This window comes from Eumetopias jubatus, unplaced genomic scaffold, assembly GCF_037043125.1.
Source record: "Eumetopias jubatus isolate StellerSeaLion01/CBP00866 unplaced genomic scaffold, mEumJub1_p1.0 scaffold_9, whole genome shotgun sequence".
Classification (NCBI taxonomy): Eukaryota; Metazoa; Chordata; class Mammalia; order Carnivora; family Otariidae; genus Eumetopias; species Eumetopias jubatus.
This window is the reverse complement of record NW_028274815.1, coordinates 101,415,850-101,430,217: the sequence shown is the minus strand read 5'-3', so window position 1 is coordinate 101,430,217 and position 14,368 is coordinate 101,415,850. Positions and strand designations below refer to the sequence as shown.

The window sequence follows — 14,368 nt, the reverse complement described above, 5'->3', positions numbered from 1 at the left end:
TAAATTGTATGTGCCAGCGGTGTGCCTGTCTCCCAGGTGAGCCAGTGCAGTATGGCTGCATTACTAGAAGCAGATTGGAAACATCTTGGGAGATGACCCTATTTGGCTTGATTTTGGGTGCCACTTTTTTTTTTAAGATTTTTAGAGAGAGGAAGGTGGGGGGAGAGAATCCCAAGCAGACTCCTAATTGAGCACAGAGCCCAATGTGGGGCTCAGTCTCACGACCCTGAGATTACGACCTTAGCTGAAACCAAGATTTGGATGCTTAATGACTCTACCATGCAGGTGCCCCTGGGTGCCACATTTTAAGAGACTGATTCTGACAACATACATAGTAACGCAGTAAGGATGTGTAAGGATCTATAAATCTATAAATTTTGTCCAGAAGACTAACCCCTCCATCTAAAACCTTAACAGTATCCTGGAAAAGTTCAAAGACTTGAAGAAGAGGGTGTTGGTTTGCAGATACAAAATAGACTTGTTCTGTGTTGTTCCCAGGGAGAGAACTGGAGCGGGGTTGATGGAGTAATTTTAGGAAGTGAATATTAGAATTAGAATCTTAGAATAGTGAATATTCTGCAGTTTGACATTTTCATATATCAAGCATAAACTAGATGACATCTGTAAAGATTATTATAAAGAACATTCCTGTTTACCATGAGAAATTGGTCTGGGTAATCTCTGTGGCCCGTTTTCAAATCTGGGTCTTTTATGATGAATGTCAAATGAATATTCCTTTTTCTTTTTAAATAGGATACTGATGAAATTCAAGTTAACTATCCTGGGATGTTTGAATTGATGGAAGATTTAAAAGGTAACGTACTTTAAAGAATGTTTAGTCTCCTTTTGAGAGTCATATTTTGAGAGCAGACTCAATGGAAGGTACTGGGGCTAAGCACTAGGGATACATTGGTGAGGAGAAGGCAGACTGTCTTCATGGAGCTTATAAAATAAAATGGGCAAGGCAGACATCACGCATCTGCCATAAAGATAAATGTTAAATTAGAATTGTGGTAAGTGCTACAAAGTAGAGGTGCATGGTGCTATGGCTGCTTCTAAAAAGATGGCGGAACTTTCTTGAAGGGTGCATCTGAGGCAGGTAGAGCACATCAGTGACTTTTTCCAACAACACTTGGCAGCTCAGGTCTAGGCACAAGAAAGCGGGTAGTTGTGTTAGTGTAGTATTGGGGTTTATTAAAGGGATAAGTCCTAGTCAGAGTCAACGAAAGTCTTATCTGAGGAAGTGGTGATTGTGCTCTAAAAAATGAAGATGAATTAACTAGGTGAAGAGGGGAGGGAGGTGAGTCGCAGGCAGGGAGAGTAGCATGTGCAAAGGCTCTGTAGCAAGAAAGAGCGTGGCAAGTACTGAAAGGGCATTTTGGCTAGAGTATAGGGAATAAAAAGAGAATTAAATAATGAAATTGGTGAGTAAATGAGGACTGTATAGTCCCTGTTGAGATTGTCTTTATCTTAAAACCCCTTTGAGGCGTTTAATGGAGGGAGAGGGGGGAAGTCATGATATCAGATTTGCATTTTGGATAAAATGGATTGGCAGATCAGCTAGTAGGGAGACTCGTTGCTGTAAAGCTTATTGAGAAATGATGGTGGCCTGGACTAAGGTGGTGGCAGTGGAGATTTGAGACAAGTGTGAATGGATTCTAGAGATAATTAGGATGTAAATCTAACAGTCCTTGCTGATGGGTTACATGTGGGTGGGAGAGAGCTATTTCAAACATAACTGCTGAGTTTCTGGCTCACATAACCAGATGGATGGTGCCCCTTCATTGACAGAGAAAACAGTAGAAGAAGACCAAGTATGGACAGGGACACCTCTTGTGTTCACATATGGGTATTTTGGGTTTGAAGTGCTTGTGAAATGTCTAAGGGGAGATGTCAAGTAGGTGGCTGGGTGTGTGGGTATGTTGTTTTAGAGGAGGTGATTGCCTGGTTAAAATATCATGAGTCATTTGTGAATTGGTGGTATTTGAAGCAATTGCCTGGAATGAGAGCATGAGGTGAGAAGAGAACACGGCCAAATACTGAGCCATTAGGAACCTAATAGACAGTGACTGAGTAGAAGAAGGACGTGTCTGGATGTATTAGAGATGTGATGGCAGAGGCAGAGTAACGGAGAATCGTTAATGGTGGGGAGACTAAAAAATCTCAGAGACCATGGTACTGGTGATTATTAACCTGGGGTGGTGGCAGGACTTGGGGAACAGATGGAACCTGAACCAGGTGCCAATCCTCTGATGAATGAGAAAAGGGACTGGGAGCCTGATGTCTGTGTCTGACAGCAAGCAGGAGTGGGAGAGGGTGACGGCCAAATAGTGTGGGTCTCACCTTGTTTTTAACAAGTTAGAGAAAAAATGGCCTGGAAGAGGTTTTGAGGAACAACAAGGATACAAACCCTTACCTCCCAATTCTGAAAGAGGTAAGGTACGCACATACACACATCTGCCACCGAGTGGGCTGCTGGAGAAGTGATTTTCTCCAAGGAGAGCTTTGACTTGCCTAAGAGATTATGAGGTTTTACTTTTTATTATGCAAATGGCATAGGCAGCTTTGCTGAATGAAGGAAGCTGAAGCAATTAAAGGTGTGTTCGTTGAAACCAGAACTGTGCTTACCTAGGGGAACTTTAATCTGGATCCTGAAAAATGAAGATGATTTAAGCAAGAGATTTATAAGACTAAATAGCTTGCAGTTATTTACAGATTTATAGCTTTTCTTAAACGCTATTGCAGTTGCTTCTCTCAGTAGTCCTCTGGTAACTATTTATCTCTGTATTACAATGAGGAATATGAGGCCCAAAGGGAACACTTGCCTGTTAATGGCAGAATTAGGTGCCAAGCTCTTGCCTTCTTGACTCCTGCTCTGGCAGTCTCTTACCTGACCCGATTTCTTTTGGCTGCCCATTTATAACAGTCCATTTTACCCATCATCCAGCCTCCTCTGAGAATGGCACTTCTGTTGGCTTTATAAGGAGAAAGGTATGTAGCTGAAAACTTAGTACTGTAGTCACTCTTTGTTCATTATAAATTAATACAGGGATTGGCAGCTTATAGTGTGTGTGTTTGAGATGACAGGGGATCAGTGATAAATCACACATCCCCTCCCAAGCATTGCCCCAAACACTTGGCTTCCCATGACATAATCACGGAGTCCCTTCATCCAAAGACTTGAGAGATGGTGGTGGGCCGATGATGTATCATTCAGACTCTAATGATAAAAATATTTCTCAAATGCAGCATTTATTTTTATTCTGCTATATAATAAATGCTATGCTCATGATTCATTTCAAGAGAGAAGCAAGAAAGAGACTAGAAATGGGATGCATCAGTTGGAAAAGGTTACTACCCACTGATATAAAAATATAGAACTTACTCTGTGCTGGGTGCAGTTCTGTGACATTTTCTGATATCCTAATTTTACAAATGAGCAAATGAGACATTGAAAAGTTAGGTATCTTGTTCATGGTCACACTGGAACTGGAATTAGGATTTGAATTCAGTCCAATACTGCCTACTTGATCTGTGTGCATTTTTTTTTTAATTGAAGTTAGCATAGTAAAATGCTCTAATCTTACCTGTATAGTTGCTTGTATTTTTAATCACTATCCAGACAAGGACTAGAACATTTCCAGCCCCCTCAGAAGGTTGCCTCATGCCACTATCCAGTTGATAACCCCCGCTTCCCTCAAGGGTTTTAAATAGATCATCTATTTTGAGGACCTGTTGCCTAATATTTACCTTAAGAGGCTTTGCCAGTGCTTCTCTTATTTTTACTGTTAAGCCTTTTACATAAATCATATATTCTAGTCTTTGAGTCTCTTATCTTTAGGAGGATTAAGAAGAATTATGTAAAGATAACTAGTAAAAGTGGTATTTAACAAAGTAGATATAAACATTAAATGGTTGATTTTATATTCATTCACTTACCATTTATTGAACATCTACCATGTGCCAACTATTGAGCCAGTGATGAAAATACATAGTTCCTTATCTCGGAGCTTGTGCTGTAGTAGAGACATAGAGATAGACATAGGCATTTAACTGTAAAATGAGGTAATTGTGTTTTAAAGTATAGGGAAAAACAGAATCCCTAAATCTGCTTAGGATATCAGGGATGCTTTTGCAGAAGAGGCAGGACCTAAGCTAAAATAAGTTTGCCAGGAGAGTGAGTGAGTGGTACAGGTTTGGGGCATTGCCTTCCAAGCCAAGGGAATGGTCCGTGTAAAATCAGGGAGATGCAAGAGAATACACAACTTCGTTCACTTTCCTAATTAAGAAACTCTACAGTAATTCTGTATCGCTTGAATATGTAGTGTGGAGAGATGATGGGAAATGATGCAGGATAGTCCACCAGAGGCTTCTAGATTTTATCAGGTGAGCCTGGTACTGTAGGGGGAGAATTTCATGCGAAGGAGAGACTGTCAGATCACTGTGTTAAAAAGCTCATCCTCCAGCATTGTTCATAAAGCATACTCTATGAGGAAGGTAAAACTAGAGCTAATATAGTTCATCTGTCTTGTTACACGTGAGTAAACTGAGGCATAGAGAGAAATTAAGTAACTTGTCCAAGGTGATATAAGTGATAGAGCAAGGATTTAAGTCCAGTGTAGCAGCCTAACTCATTCTGAAATCTCAACCACTCTGCCTTTAAAAGGTCAGAGGCAGCTGAGATGGGAAGGAGAGTGGTCCAGGGATGAATGGAGGAGGGGAAGGAGCTTGGGTGACTACTTCCAGGTGTGCTTTGCCTACTGGAAGATGGTGTTGCCTTCAAATTGGTTTTTGGTGTTTTATATTGTTATACTTTTTTCTTGATGGTTGTAGTGTTTCTCATTTGAGCTGCCATTGTTATTAATTCACAGAAAAAAGTCCAGAATGTTGACCTAATTTTACAAAACAAGTTGTGTATCAGCTGATGAATGCATGAAAAGTTTTGGAGGCTTTCACAGTAGTTTTAAGGTAAGTTCAGTTTGTTTGTTTTTTAAAGACAGTACTCAGTATTGTTCCTCCTAAAGCATAATAGATTAGATTTTTATACAAGCAGTTGAACTTAACCTTAAAAACACTGTGAGAGTCTTAAACAGTCACTTGCTTCCTGGATTTTTCTGTTATCCCAAAGCCCAGAGCCGGTCAGAAGTTCCTAAATGTGTTTCCCAGGTGGTCTTCAGTAAAGGTCTACCATGATACATTATGAAGTGTTCTCATTCCATTTTGAAGATGATAAAACCGTTTGATTAGAGTTAAGTGATGTTGCCCTAGATTACTTAAGGATCCGAACTGGCATTATGATCCCAAAGTCTAGACTTTCTGCACCACATCACACTGCTACCACGAGGAGAAAGGAAGGTTGGTATGGTGGAATGCTTCTCTTGTGAGGCAAGCAGCAGAGTTACTGACTATAAGTGTTATGCAGTAGTGCTCTTGAATTTCTATATCAGAGAGAACATTATGCCTAATAATCTTAATGTATCTAATACCAATTTTCTAAAAGGCATTTTAGAATTTCTAGTGTATTAAGTATTCCCCCCTCCCTCCTCATGTATTAAGTATTTACATTAAATAAATTAAACCTGTTTTCCACTGGTATTGCCTGTATCTAAGGTGTAATAAGTCATGGCACTGAGAAGGTGAACAGAAGTGAAAGCACTGCAGCCATCATCAACAATAGATTCTTTCAGTCCAACTCCCAGTTTACCTCTGGTCACTTGATTTGGGTTGATACAATATAGGAGAATGTTTTTAAATCAGATTATGTAATAATGGGTCTGTAATGTTAGCTATAGAAGCCTTCAGAGATCATCTGGTCTGGCCACCTAGAAGACCCATAGCGATTGGTCTAAGGTCGTGTAGCTGCACTGTGACAGCAAGAATAAGATCCACCTTTTTCTTCATGACAGTCTAGTTTGTATATCTGTTGTTCTTCATGAATTGGGGCTGTTGTATTCATAGGATGCTGGACATTGCTTTTAGTATCAGAGATTCATTATTTTAAGGAATAGTAGGAACATTTTGGCATTGGAGAAGAGAAAAAAGTTTCACTTACTACAGCTGATTTGTTGATTATTTTTAATAAGGCCATTGAAAACTTGGAAGATTATTATTTTTAAACTTCTAAAGAACAACTGATATTGGGAAGTTTATTGGGGCTTTTTTGTGAAAGAAAAACAAAAATAAGAACTGATTTTTGGTGGTATAGTATATAGAGAATAAATAATAAAGGATTTTTACTTTTGAAGTTTGTTTTGATTTCATGGACTAGTTTAAAATGTGGCCTCAAAGGAATTTTAGTATATGCAAAAAAATAAAATATACAGCACTAATTGTTAATGAACAGTAGAAGAATATGAATCCTAGCTTTTAGCTGTCAACTTGAAGAAAAAAGTCTAGTGATGCCTGGGTGGCTCAGTCAGTTAAGCATCTGCCTTCAGCCTAGGTCATGATCCTGGGGTCCTGGGATTGAGCCCCACATGGGGCTCCTTGCTCAGTGGGGAGCCTGCTTCTCCCCCTCCCTCTGCCTGCTGTTCTCCCTGCTTGTGCTCTCTCTCTGACAAATAAATAAATAAAATCTTAAAAAAAAAAAAGTCTAAGAGGTCTTAGCCGCAGCAACTTCTTCCTAGAAATATTGCCAAAGGCAAGGGAAGCAAGGGCAAAAATGAATTATTGGGACTTCATCAAGATAAAAAGCTTTTGCACAGCAAAAGAAACAAGTCAACAAAACCAAAAGACAACCGACAGAATGAGAGAAGATATTTGCAAATGACATATCAGATAAAGGGCTGGTATCCAAAATCTATAAAGAACTTATTAAACTCAACACCCAAAGAACAAATGATCCAATCAAGAAATGGGCAGAAGACATGAACAGACATTTTTCCAAAGAAGTCATCCAAATGGCCAACGGACACATGAAAAAGTGCTCAACATCGCTCGGCATCAGGGAAATCCAAATCAAAACCTCAATGAAATACCACCTCACACCAGTCAGAATGGCGAAAATTAACAAGTCAGGAAACGACAGATGTTGGCAGGGATGCCACCATCCTACAGTGTTGGTGGGAATGCAAGCTGGTGCAGCCACTCTGGAAAACAGTATGGAGGTTCCTCAAAAAGTTGAAAATAGAGCTATCATACGATCCAGCAATTGCACTACTGGGTATTTACCCCAAAGATACAAATGTTAGGATCCAAAAGGGTACGTGCACCCCGATGTTTATAGCAGCAATGTCCCCAATAACCAAACTGGAAAGAGCCAAGATGTCCATCAACAGATAAACGGATAAAGAAGATGTAGTGTACACACACACACACACACACACACACACACACACACAATGGAATTGTGTGGAACACTACATCAAAAACTAATGATGGAATTACAGCCATCAAAAGGAATGAGATCTTGTCATTTGCAATGACATGGATGGAACTGGAGGGTATTATGCTGAGCAAAATAAGTCAATCAGAGAAAGACATGTATCATATGACCTCACTGATAGGAGGAAAACAACCTGAGGGTTGCTGGAGTGGTGGGGGGTGGAAGGGTTGGGGTGGCTGGGTGATGGACATTGGGGAGGGTATGTGCTATGGTGAGCGCTGTGAATTGTGAAAGACTGTTGAATCACAGACCTGTACCTCTGAAACAAATAATACATTGTATGTTAAAAGAAGAAGAAGATAGCAGGAGGGGAAGAGTGAAGGGGGGAAAGTCGGAGGGGGAGATGAACCATGAGAGACTATGGACTCTGAGAAACAAACTGAGGGTTCTAGAGGGGAGAGGGTGGGGGGATGGATTAGCCTGGTGATGGGTATTAAAGAGGGCACGTTCTGCATGGAGCACTGGGTGTTATATGCTAACAATGAATCATGGAACACTACATCAAAAACTAATGATGTATGGTGATTAATATAACATAATAATAAAAAAAGTCTAAATTTTATATATGTATGTATGTAGGCTCCCTCCAAGCGGAGTTTGAACTCACAACCCTGAGATCAAGACCTGAGCTGAGATCAAGAGTCAGATGCTTAACCAACTGAGCAACCCAGGTGCCCCAGAAGTCTAAATTTTAAAACATAAAGAAAAGTGCCCCTGTAAAGAATGCACGTAATTTCTTCCTAATCTGGGATTAGTAATATATTGTAAAATCTGAAAACGCATCATAGTTTTGGTACTATCTAATGAGTCTCAGAGCCCTCTCCCAAGTTTCACGATCAGACATTTATGGCTTAGAAGGAGTGAGGCATTGTAGCAGTGCCCTGTCCTCTGAAGAGCATCTAAAAGGGGCATAAAATGTGGCATCCTTGGAAAGGTACTTGCTAACTCCTCCTGACTCACGTGGAGGGTCAGTTGCCTTGCTTTTGTCCAGCTGGTCTGCTTTAGACCACTGTTGGCAAGTAAGGCATGCTTATGGGACTTGCCTCCTGAAATTTGACTTCTCTGGTCTTAATACCCAGAAGCTTCAAGTAGTTTTTGCTTTAGAGTCACTAAGAAGCCTAGCTACAACCTGTTAGAGAATGGGGAGGGGTACACCATTGGATGTGAAGAGGTTAAATTTGTGCTTTGAGCAGCTCAGCTATTGGCGGTATTATCTAAAACTGCCTATAGTGTATTTTTAGGTATGGGTGAGAGTAACTGTGCTTGGAATAGAAAAGCCCTGCTGCACCGAGACACGATGCTGGCGGCCGCGGCTGTGTACAGAGGTAAGCGAGCTGGCTGTCTTTTCCACCCGTGCCTCACTGAGGAACGCGTGCCCTACTGTGTTTATCCCTTAATGTTGCCAGTACTTTTTCCTTTCCCGTTAAGGCATCATCAGATTTTTGTCCTTCCTTTCAGAACACAGATCCTGTAGTTCTGTATCCTTTTTCCAAACAGCCCTTAACTGTATTTCTGTCAGCTTCTCAGCGTTGAGGATTTTTCATGTGAGGCATTCTCAAAGTCCTCCAAGTATCCCAATATCCATTTCTCTTTGGAGGACATGACTTTTACTGAGCAGATTTTTTTCTTCCACTTCCATTTTTTTCAGATTGTAACCATCATTTGTCTTTATAGAAATGTACAGAAATGAGGATGGTTCAGTACCTGCCACATATCAGATCTATTACATGATAGGATGGAAATACCATGATTCACAGGTAATATTATTAAGACAAATCATTTTTCCTAGTGGGTTCATGTTTTCGTTTACTTTTTATTTACATAGGGTGGGTTTTTAAAAAAAATATATGATGGCATTAAGGGATTTCATGTAGAGCTGTATATTTATCTATTTCTAATATCTTTAATCTTTCATTATTTTCAGGCAAGACCAGCTGAAAGAGGTTCAGCAACTGTGTCATTTGGAGAGCTGGGAAAAATAAACAATCTTATGTCACAGGAGAAAAAGTCACAATAAATATTTTATTCAATGTTAACGTAGTCCAGAATTTTCATCAGAGATGGATAACTTTCACATCTAAAATTATTACATTTTGAAGCAAGAAGCAATCTATAAGCAATGTACTATCAGACTTGTAGTAATTAGAATAACCTAATCCTACATCTACATTTAGTAACCCTTTTGGTTTTACGTCGTTTCTGTTTCCATATGGATACTGTTATCTGGTGATTCGAATGTCTTATTTACAGATTCAGCCCAAAAGCAGGAAGATATTTCAATGAAAAATCCACAAATATGTTCACATTTATACATGCCTGACTTGATGGAAAAACATTGCCCACACTGACATTTTGTATCTTTTTCTCCTTCTGATCTTTTGTTATTGCCGTGAGAGGGCGAAAGCAATGGAAATGAGAGGAAGGACAAATTGGTAGATTCTCTAGAGTTCCAGATCATTTGGAATAAAAACAGTTTTTATAATGTCTAAGATACTCAAGCTAAAATTATTTGTCACACTGTCATTTTTGTTGTGAAGACAGTATAGGCTTGTATGTCTCCCCAGAGCTATTACATAGTTTTATACTTTAGAAAAGTATGGATCTTGGGGCGCCTGGGTGGCTCAGATCTTGGGGCACCTGGGTGGCTGAAGCGTCTGCCTTCAGCTCAGGTCATGTCCCAGGGTCCTGGGATTGAGCCCCGCATGGGGATCCCTGCTTCTCCCTCTCCCACTCCCCCTGCTTGTGTTCCGTCTCTGTCAAATAAATAAATAAAAATCTTAAAAAAAAAAGTGGATCTTTAAATTGACTCTTTCCTCAACTTTTTTTTTTTTTTTAAAGCATCTGAATTCATTCATTTCTTTTTTACCTTCATGATCTGGGTATGACCCCAGGGTGTTATACTCCATGCTACCTTAGGTAAGGAGAGAACGTTTTGAAGAATTACAGAGGAAAAATCCCCTGTGAAAGTATCTGCACAGTGATGAAAAGTGCTGTTTGTTGTTTGACTTTCCTTTGTCATTTTCTAATCCACATCCACTGTCCCATTGTCATGTAGGAGTGATCAAAATCATTTGGAAGCAGGCAAGCTCAGACAGCTTAGAATGGAGGGAAGAAGGCAGTGATGAAGCGGGAAGGAGGCTGGGAAGCAAACAAGAGTGAGTGCCAGCTGCTGTCTTGCATTGCTCCAGGTGGGTAGTGCTGGCAGCCGGCAGGTGTGTTAGAACTTCATCCTCACTGTGAAATGCCAGGTGGTGGCACTTGATTGTTTGTCATTTATTTTGAAATAAACCCAGCAGACAGGTCTTTGTCAGTTCACATTGGAATGAGGCACAAAACTCACCATACTTAAATAAAAAAGCTGAGTTGCATCACCAGGCCTTGGCGCGCCATTGCTGTCCCTTACCTTTCACCATTTCACCAGGCATGGTCCCAGCCTCCTCTCCAGCCTTAGGTAAGTTATAGCAGTCTTTGTCTCCCCCGCCTTCCCTCCCTTGACCACACTGGCACTAAGCTCTTCCTGGGTAGGGGCTGTGTCTGCCTGTCTGTCGTGTTTTGCACATAGTAGATACTCATTACATTTTGAATTGAACTAAATTAGGTGAAAAATGTGCCCTTTGAAAAACTTAAGTTACAGTTAAAAACCAAGGTTTTGTAGGAGAAAAAGAAATTACTCTTCTTGCTGTCTGAGTAGGAGATCTATCAATCTTAGAAATTGGGATACTCTTTTCAGCTTTTGTTTTTAACACAAAGGAAAAGTATTTAGGAAGTAAAGTTTGGTCAGGTTTTTAAGCTTAATTTTCAGAATTTGAAGGGAGAAGAGAAAAATAACAAAAAATCCTATGTGTTAAAATTGTGAACTGATGACTGAGGAACGGATAAATCCTATGGTGACTATATGTTTCCTAAGGGACACGTGTTTATATGCAGTTTTTTAAAGACTGCATACAAACTTGTGAAGTGCTTATTGCTGAGGAACTAGGTGTGTCTGCATCTGTCAGGTTTGAATGTCGGGTGCAGGAGGTGGGCAGAAGCTAGGAAGATTTGAACTTTTCATTTTTTTATCTTTCTGTAAAATTTGAAGTTTCTTACCAAGAATATTACTGTTTATTTCATGCTGATTATGGATATGTGGATGGTGGGGTGGGGCTGGGGAGGAGTCTGCCCTGGACTATCTCAAAAATAAGATCATGGTTTAAAAAAAATAAAGGAAAGGAAAATTAGCACAACTAATTGAGGACACTTGTTTAACATGAGTGACAGTAGTAAAATTATTTTTTTAGTTAATATTTGCTTGAAGTATCTATCAAGCTTTAATTGTTTGAAACCCTCACGCAATTCATTTTTCTGAATAGCTGTGTTTCCCCAGTGATTAAGAACTCATCCTTTTTAAGCAACAATATTTTTTAATTTAAAAAAACAATTTTTTAAAATTGAAATTTTTAAAATTAATTACATTAATTTCAGGTATACAACATAGAGATTTGACAAGTTTATGTTACGCTGTGCTCACCGTAAGTGTAGCTACCATCTGTCACTATACAATGCTGTACCAATACCGTTGCTTATGTTCCTTATGCTGCACCTTTCATCCCCATGACTTATTCTACAACTGGAGGACTGTACCTCCTACTCCCTGTTACCCATTTTGGCTACCCTTCATCCCCCTCCCCTCTGGAAACCATCTGTTCTCTGTATCTATGGGTCTGTTTTCTGTTTTTGTTTGTGTTTTTAGATTCCACTTATATGTGAAGTGATATAGTATTAGTCTTTCTCTACCTGATGTATTTCACTTAGCATAATACCCTCTAGGTCCATGTTGTTGCAAATGGCAAGAACTCATTCTTTTTTATGACTGACATTCCATTGTATATATGTATGTGTATATATATATATATAATCTCTTTATCCATTCATCTATTGATGGACACTTGGGTTGCTTCCATATCTTGGCTATAATAAATAACACTGCAGTAGGGGCACCTGAGTGGCTCAGTCAAGTGTCTGCCTTCGGATCAGGTCATGATTCTGGGGTCCTGGGATTGAGCCCCAGTCGGGCTCCCTGCTCAGCAGGGAGTCTGCTTCTCCTTCTCCCTCTGCTCCTCCCCCCTGATCCTGTGCATGTTCTCTCCCCCTCTCTCTTTCAAATAAATAAAATAACACTGCAATAAACATAGGGATGCATATATTTTTTTGAATTAGTGTTTTTGTTTTCTTGGGGTAAATGCCCAGTAGTGTAACTGCTGGATCATAAGGTATTTTTATTTTTAATTTTCTGAGGAACTTCCATACTGTTTTCCACGGTGGCTGCACCAATTTGTGTTCCCACTGACAATGTATTGGGGGGGGGTTCCCTTTACTCCACATCCTTGCCAACAATTGTTATTTCTTACCTTTTTGACTCTAACCATTCTGATAGGTGCAGGTGTTATTTCATTGTGGTTTTGATTTGTATTCCCTGGTGATGAGTGATGAGCATCTTTTCATGTGGCTCTTAGCCATCTGTATGTCTTCTTTGGAAAAATGTCTGTTCGGGTTCTCTGCCCATGTTTTAATTGGATTGGGGTTTTTTGGTGTTAAGTTGTATAAGGTCTTTACATTTTTTGGATATTAACTCCTTATCAAATAATATCATTTGTAAATGTCTTCTCCTTTTAGTTGGTTGCCTTTTCATTTTGTTGATGGTTTCCTTCTTGTGCAAGAGCTTTTTATTTTGGTGTAGTCCCAATGGTTTATTTTTCCTTTTGTTTCCCTTGCCTGAAGAGACATATCTGTTTAAGCAACAATATTTCCAAAATACGTCACATTCTTAAATAGTGTGGAGAACATAACCATTTCTTTATAATTCCACAGTTATAATCATAAACTCAAGTTGTACTGCATTGCTTGTTCCTACACTGGCCCCAAGAATGATGTGGTTTGTCTCTTTTCCAACACTTTATAAATTTACTGCCACTTGTTAATTTCATCAGCTCACCAAAAATGAACTTTCTTGAATCCGTTCTACTTTCTGATGTGTAAGATTAGAATTCAGATTAGAAGGTTTCTAGGACTAGTGTGTAAGGTAGGAAAGAGGAGTGAGGTTCTGGGAAAAAAACTCTTACTTTGCAGTAAAATGCATGGGTTTTACTGGTTCCCTTAACAAATCTCCTTTGAGTTTCTTGTGCTAGGCTTCCAGTTCTCTCCTTTTAGTTGTTGGTCTACTGGGCAGTGGGCACTGGGACATCTGTTGGCTGCTGGGAGACTGGATTATTCCCTGGTTCTTAGCAGTATTCCTTTGGATTATTCCCTGGTTCTTAGAAGTATTCCACATTGTTGGTATGGAGAATTCCAGAAGTGGCAGTGTATATGAAAGTTTATATTTATAAAACAAAGAGTGTTGCTTTATAGAAAATTTTTGCAGGATTTGTTGAGATGGAAGCCACTCCTAGACATCAAGTATGTGATGTGACCATAAAAAGTGACACGAGTGTGTAACTCATAAAATATCCATATGTGCTTTTCAAACTCTTTTAGTACCATTTTTTAAATATTTAATATTTTATTTTTTAAATTTTTTATTGTTATGTTAATCACCATACATTACATCATTAGTTTTTGATGTAGTGTTCCATGATTCATTGTTTGTGCATAACACCCAGTGCTCCACGCAGAATGTGCCCTCTTTAATACCCATCACCAGGCTAACCCATCCCCCCTCCCTTCTCCCCTCTAGAACCCTCAGTTTGTTTCTCAGAGTCCATAATCTATTAGGTGGAAACAATTACAGTATGGCGTGTACTGAAGATATGTACAGTTTTTATACTGCACGTCTGGCCCTTAAGTAAGGATGAGGTAAAAGTATTTTACCATGGATTGGATTCTGTGCAGGAAAGAAGTTAAGATTAATAGATACTTGGGGAAAAGAAGGATATTTGGCACAGTGATTATTATGTTATTCCTTCATAAGTTATTATTTTATCCTCTGGACTAAGAAGAAATGTTTTG

At 39.4% G+C, this 14,368-nt stretch overlaps 1 protein-coding gene across 3 annotated transcripts in view; it reads left to right on the top strand.

Moving 5' to 3' along the window:
- NDUFAF5 (NADH:ubiquinone oxidoreductase complex assembly factor 5) overlaps positions 1 to 10,136 on the top strand; it is a 28,032-nt gene extending 17,896 nt beyond the window's left edge. For 2 of the 3 annotated variants that reach the window (XM_028113016.2, XM_028113018.2), the window contains 4 exons: positions 754 to 814; positions 8,626 to 8,709; positions 9,059 to 9,141; positions 9,309 to 10,136. In XM_028113016.2, coding sequence (XP_027968817.1) covers positions 754 to 814; positions 8,626 to 8,709; positions 9,059 to 9,141; positions 9,309 to 9,401 — 321 coding nt within the window. In that variant the 3' untranslated portion in view covers positions 9,402 to 10,136. Of the gene's footprint in view, positions 1 to 753; positions 815 to 8,625; positions 8,710 to 9,032; positions 9,142 to 9,308 lie in introns of those variants that run through there. The other variant, XM_028113017.2, reaches the window with a different exon arrangement.
- The last annotated feature ends 4,232 nt before the right edge of the window (positions 10,137 to 14,368 follow it).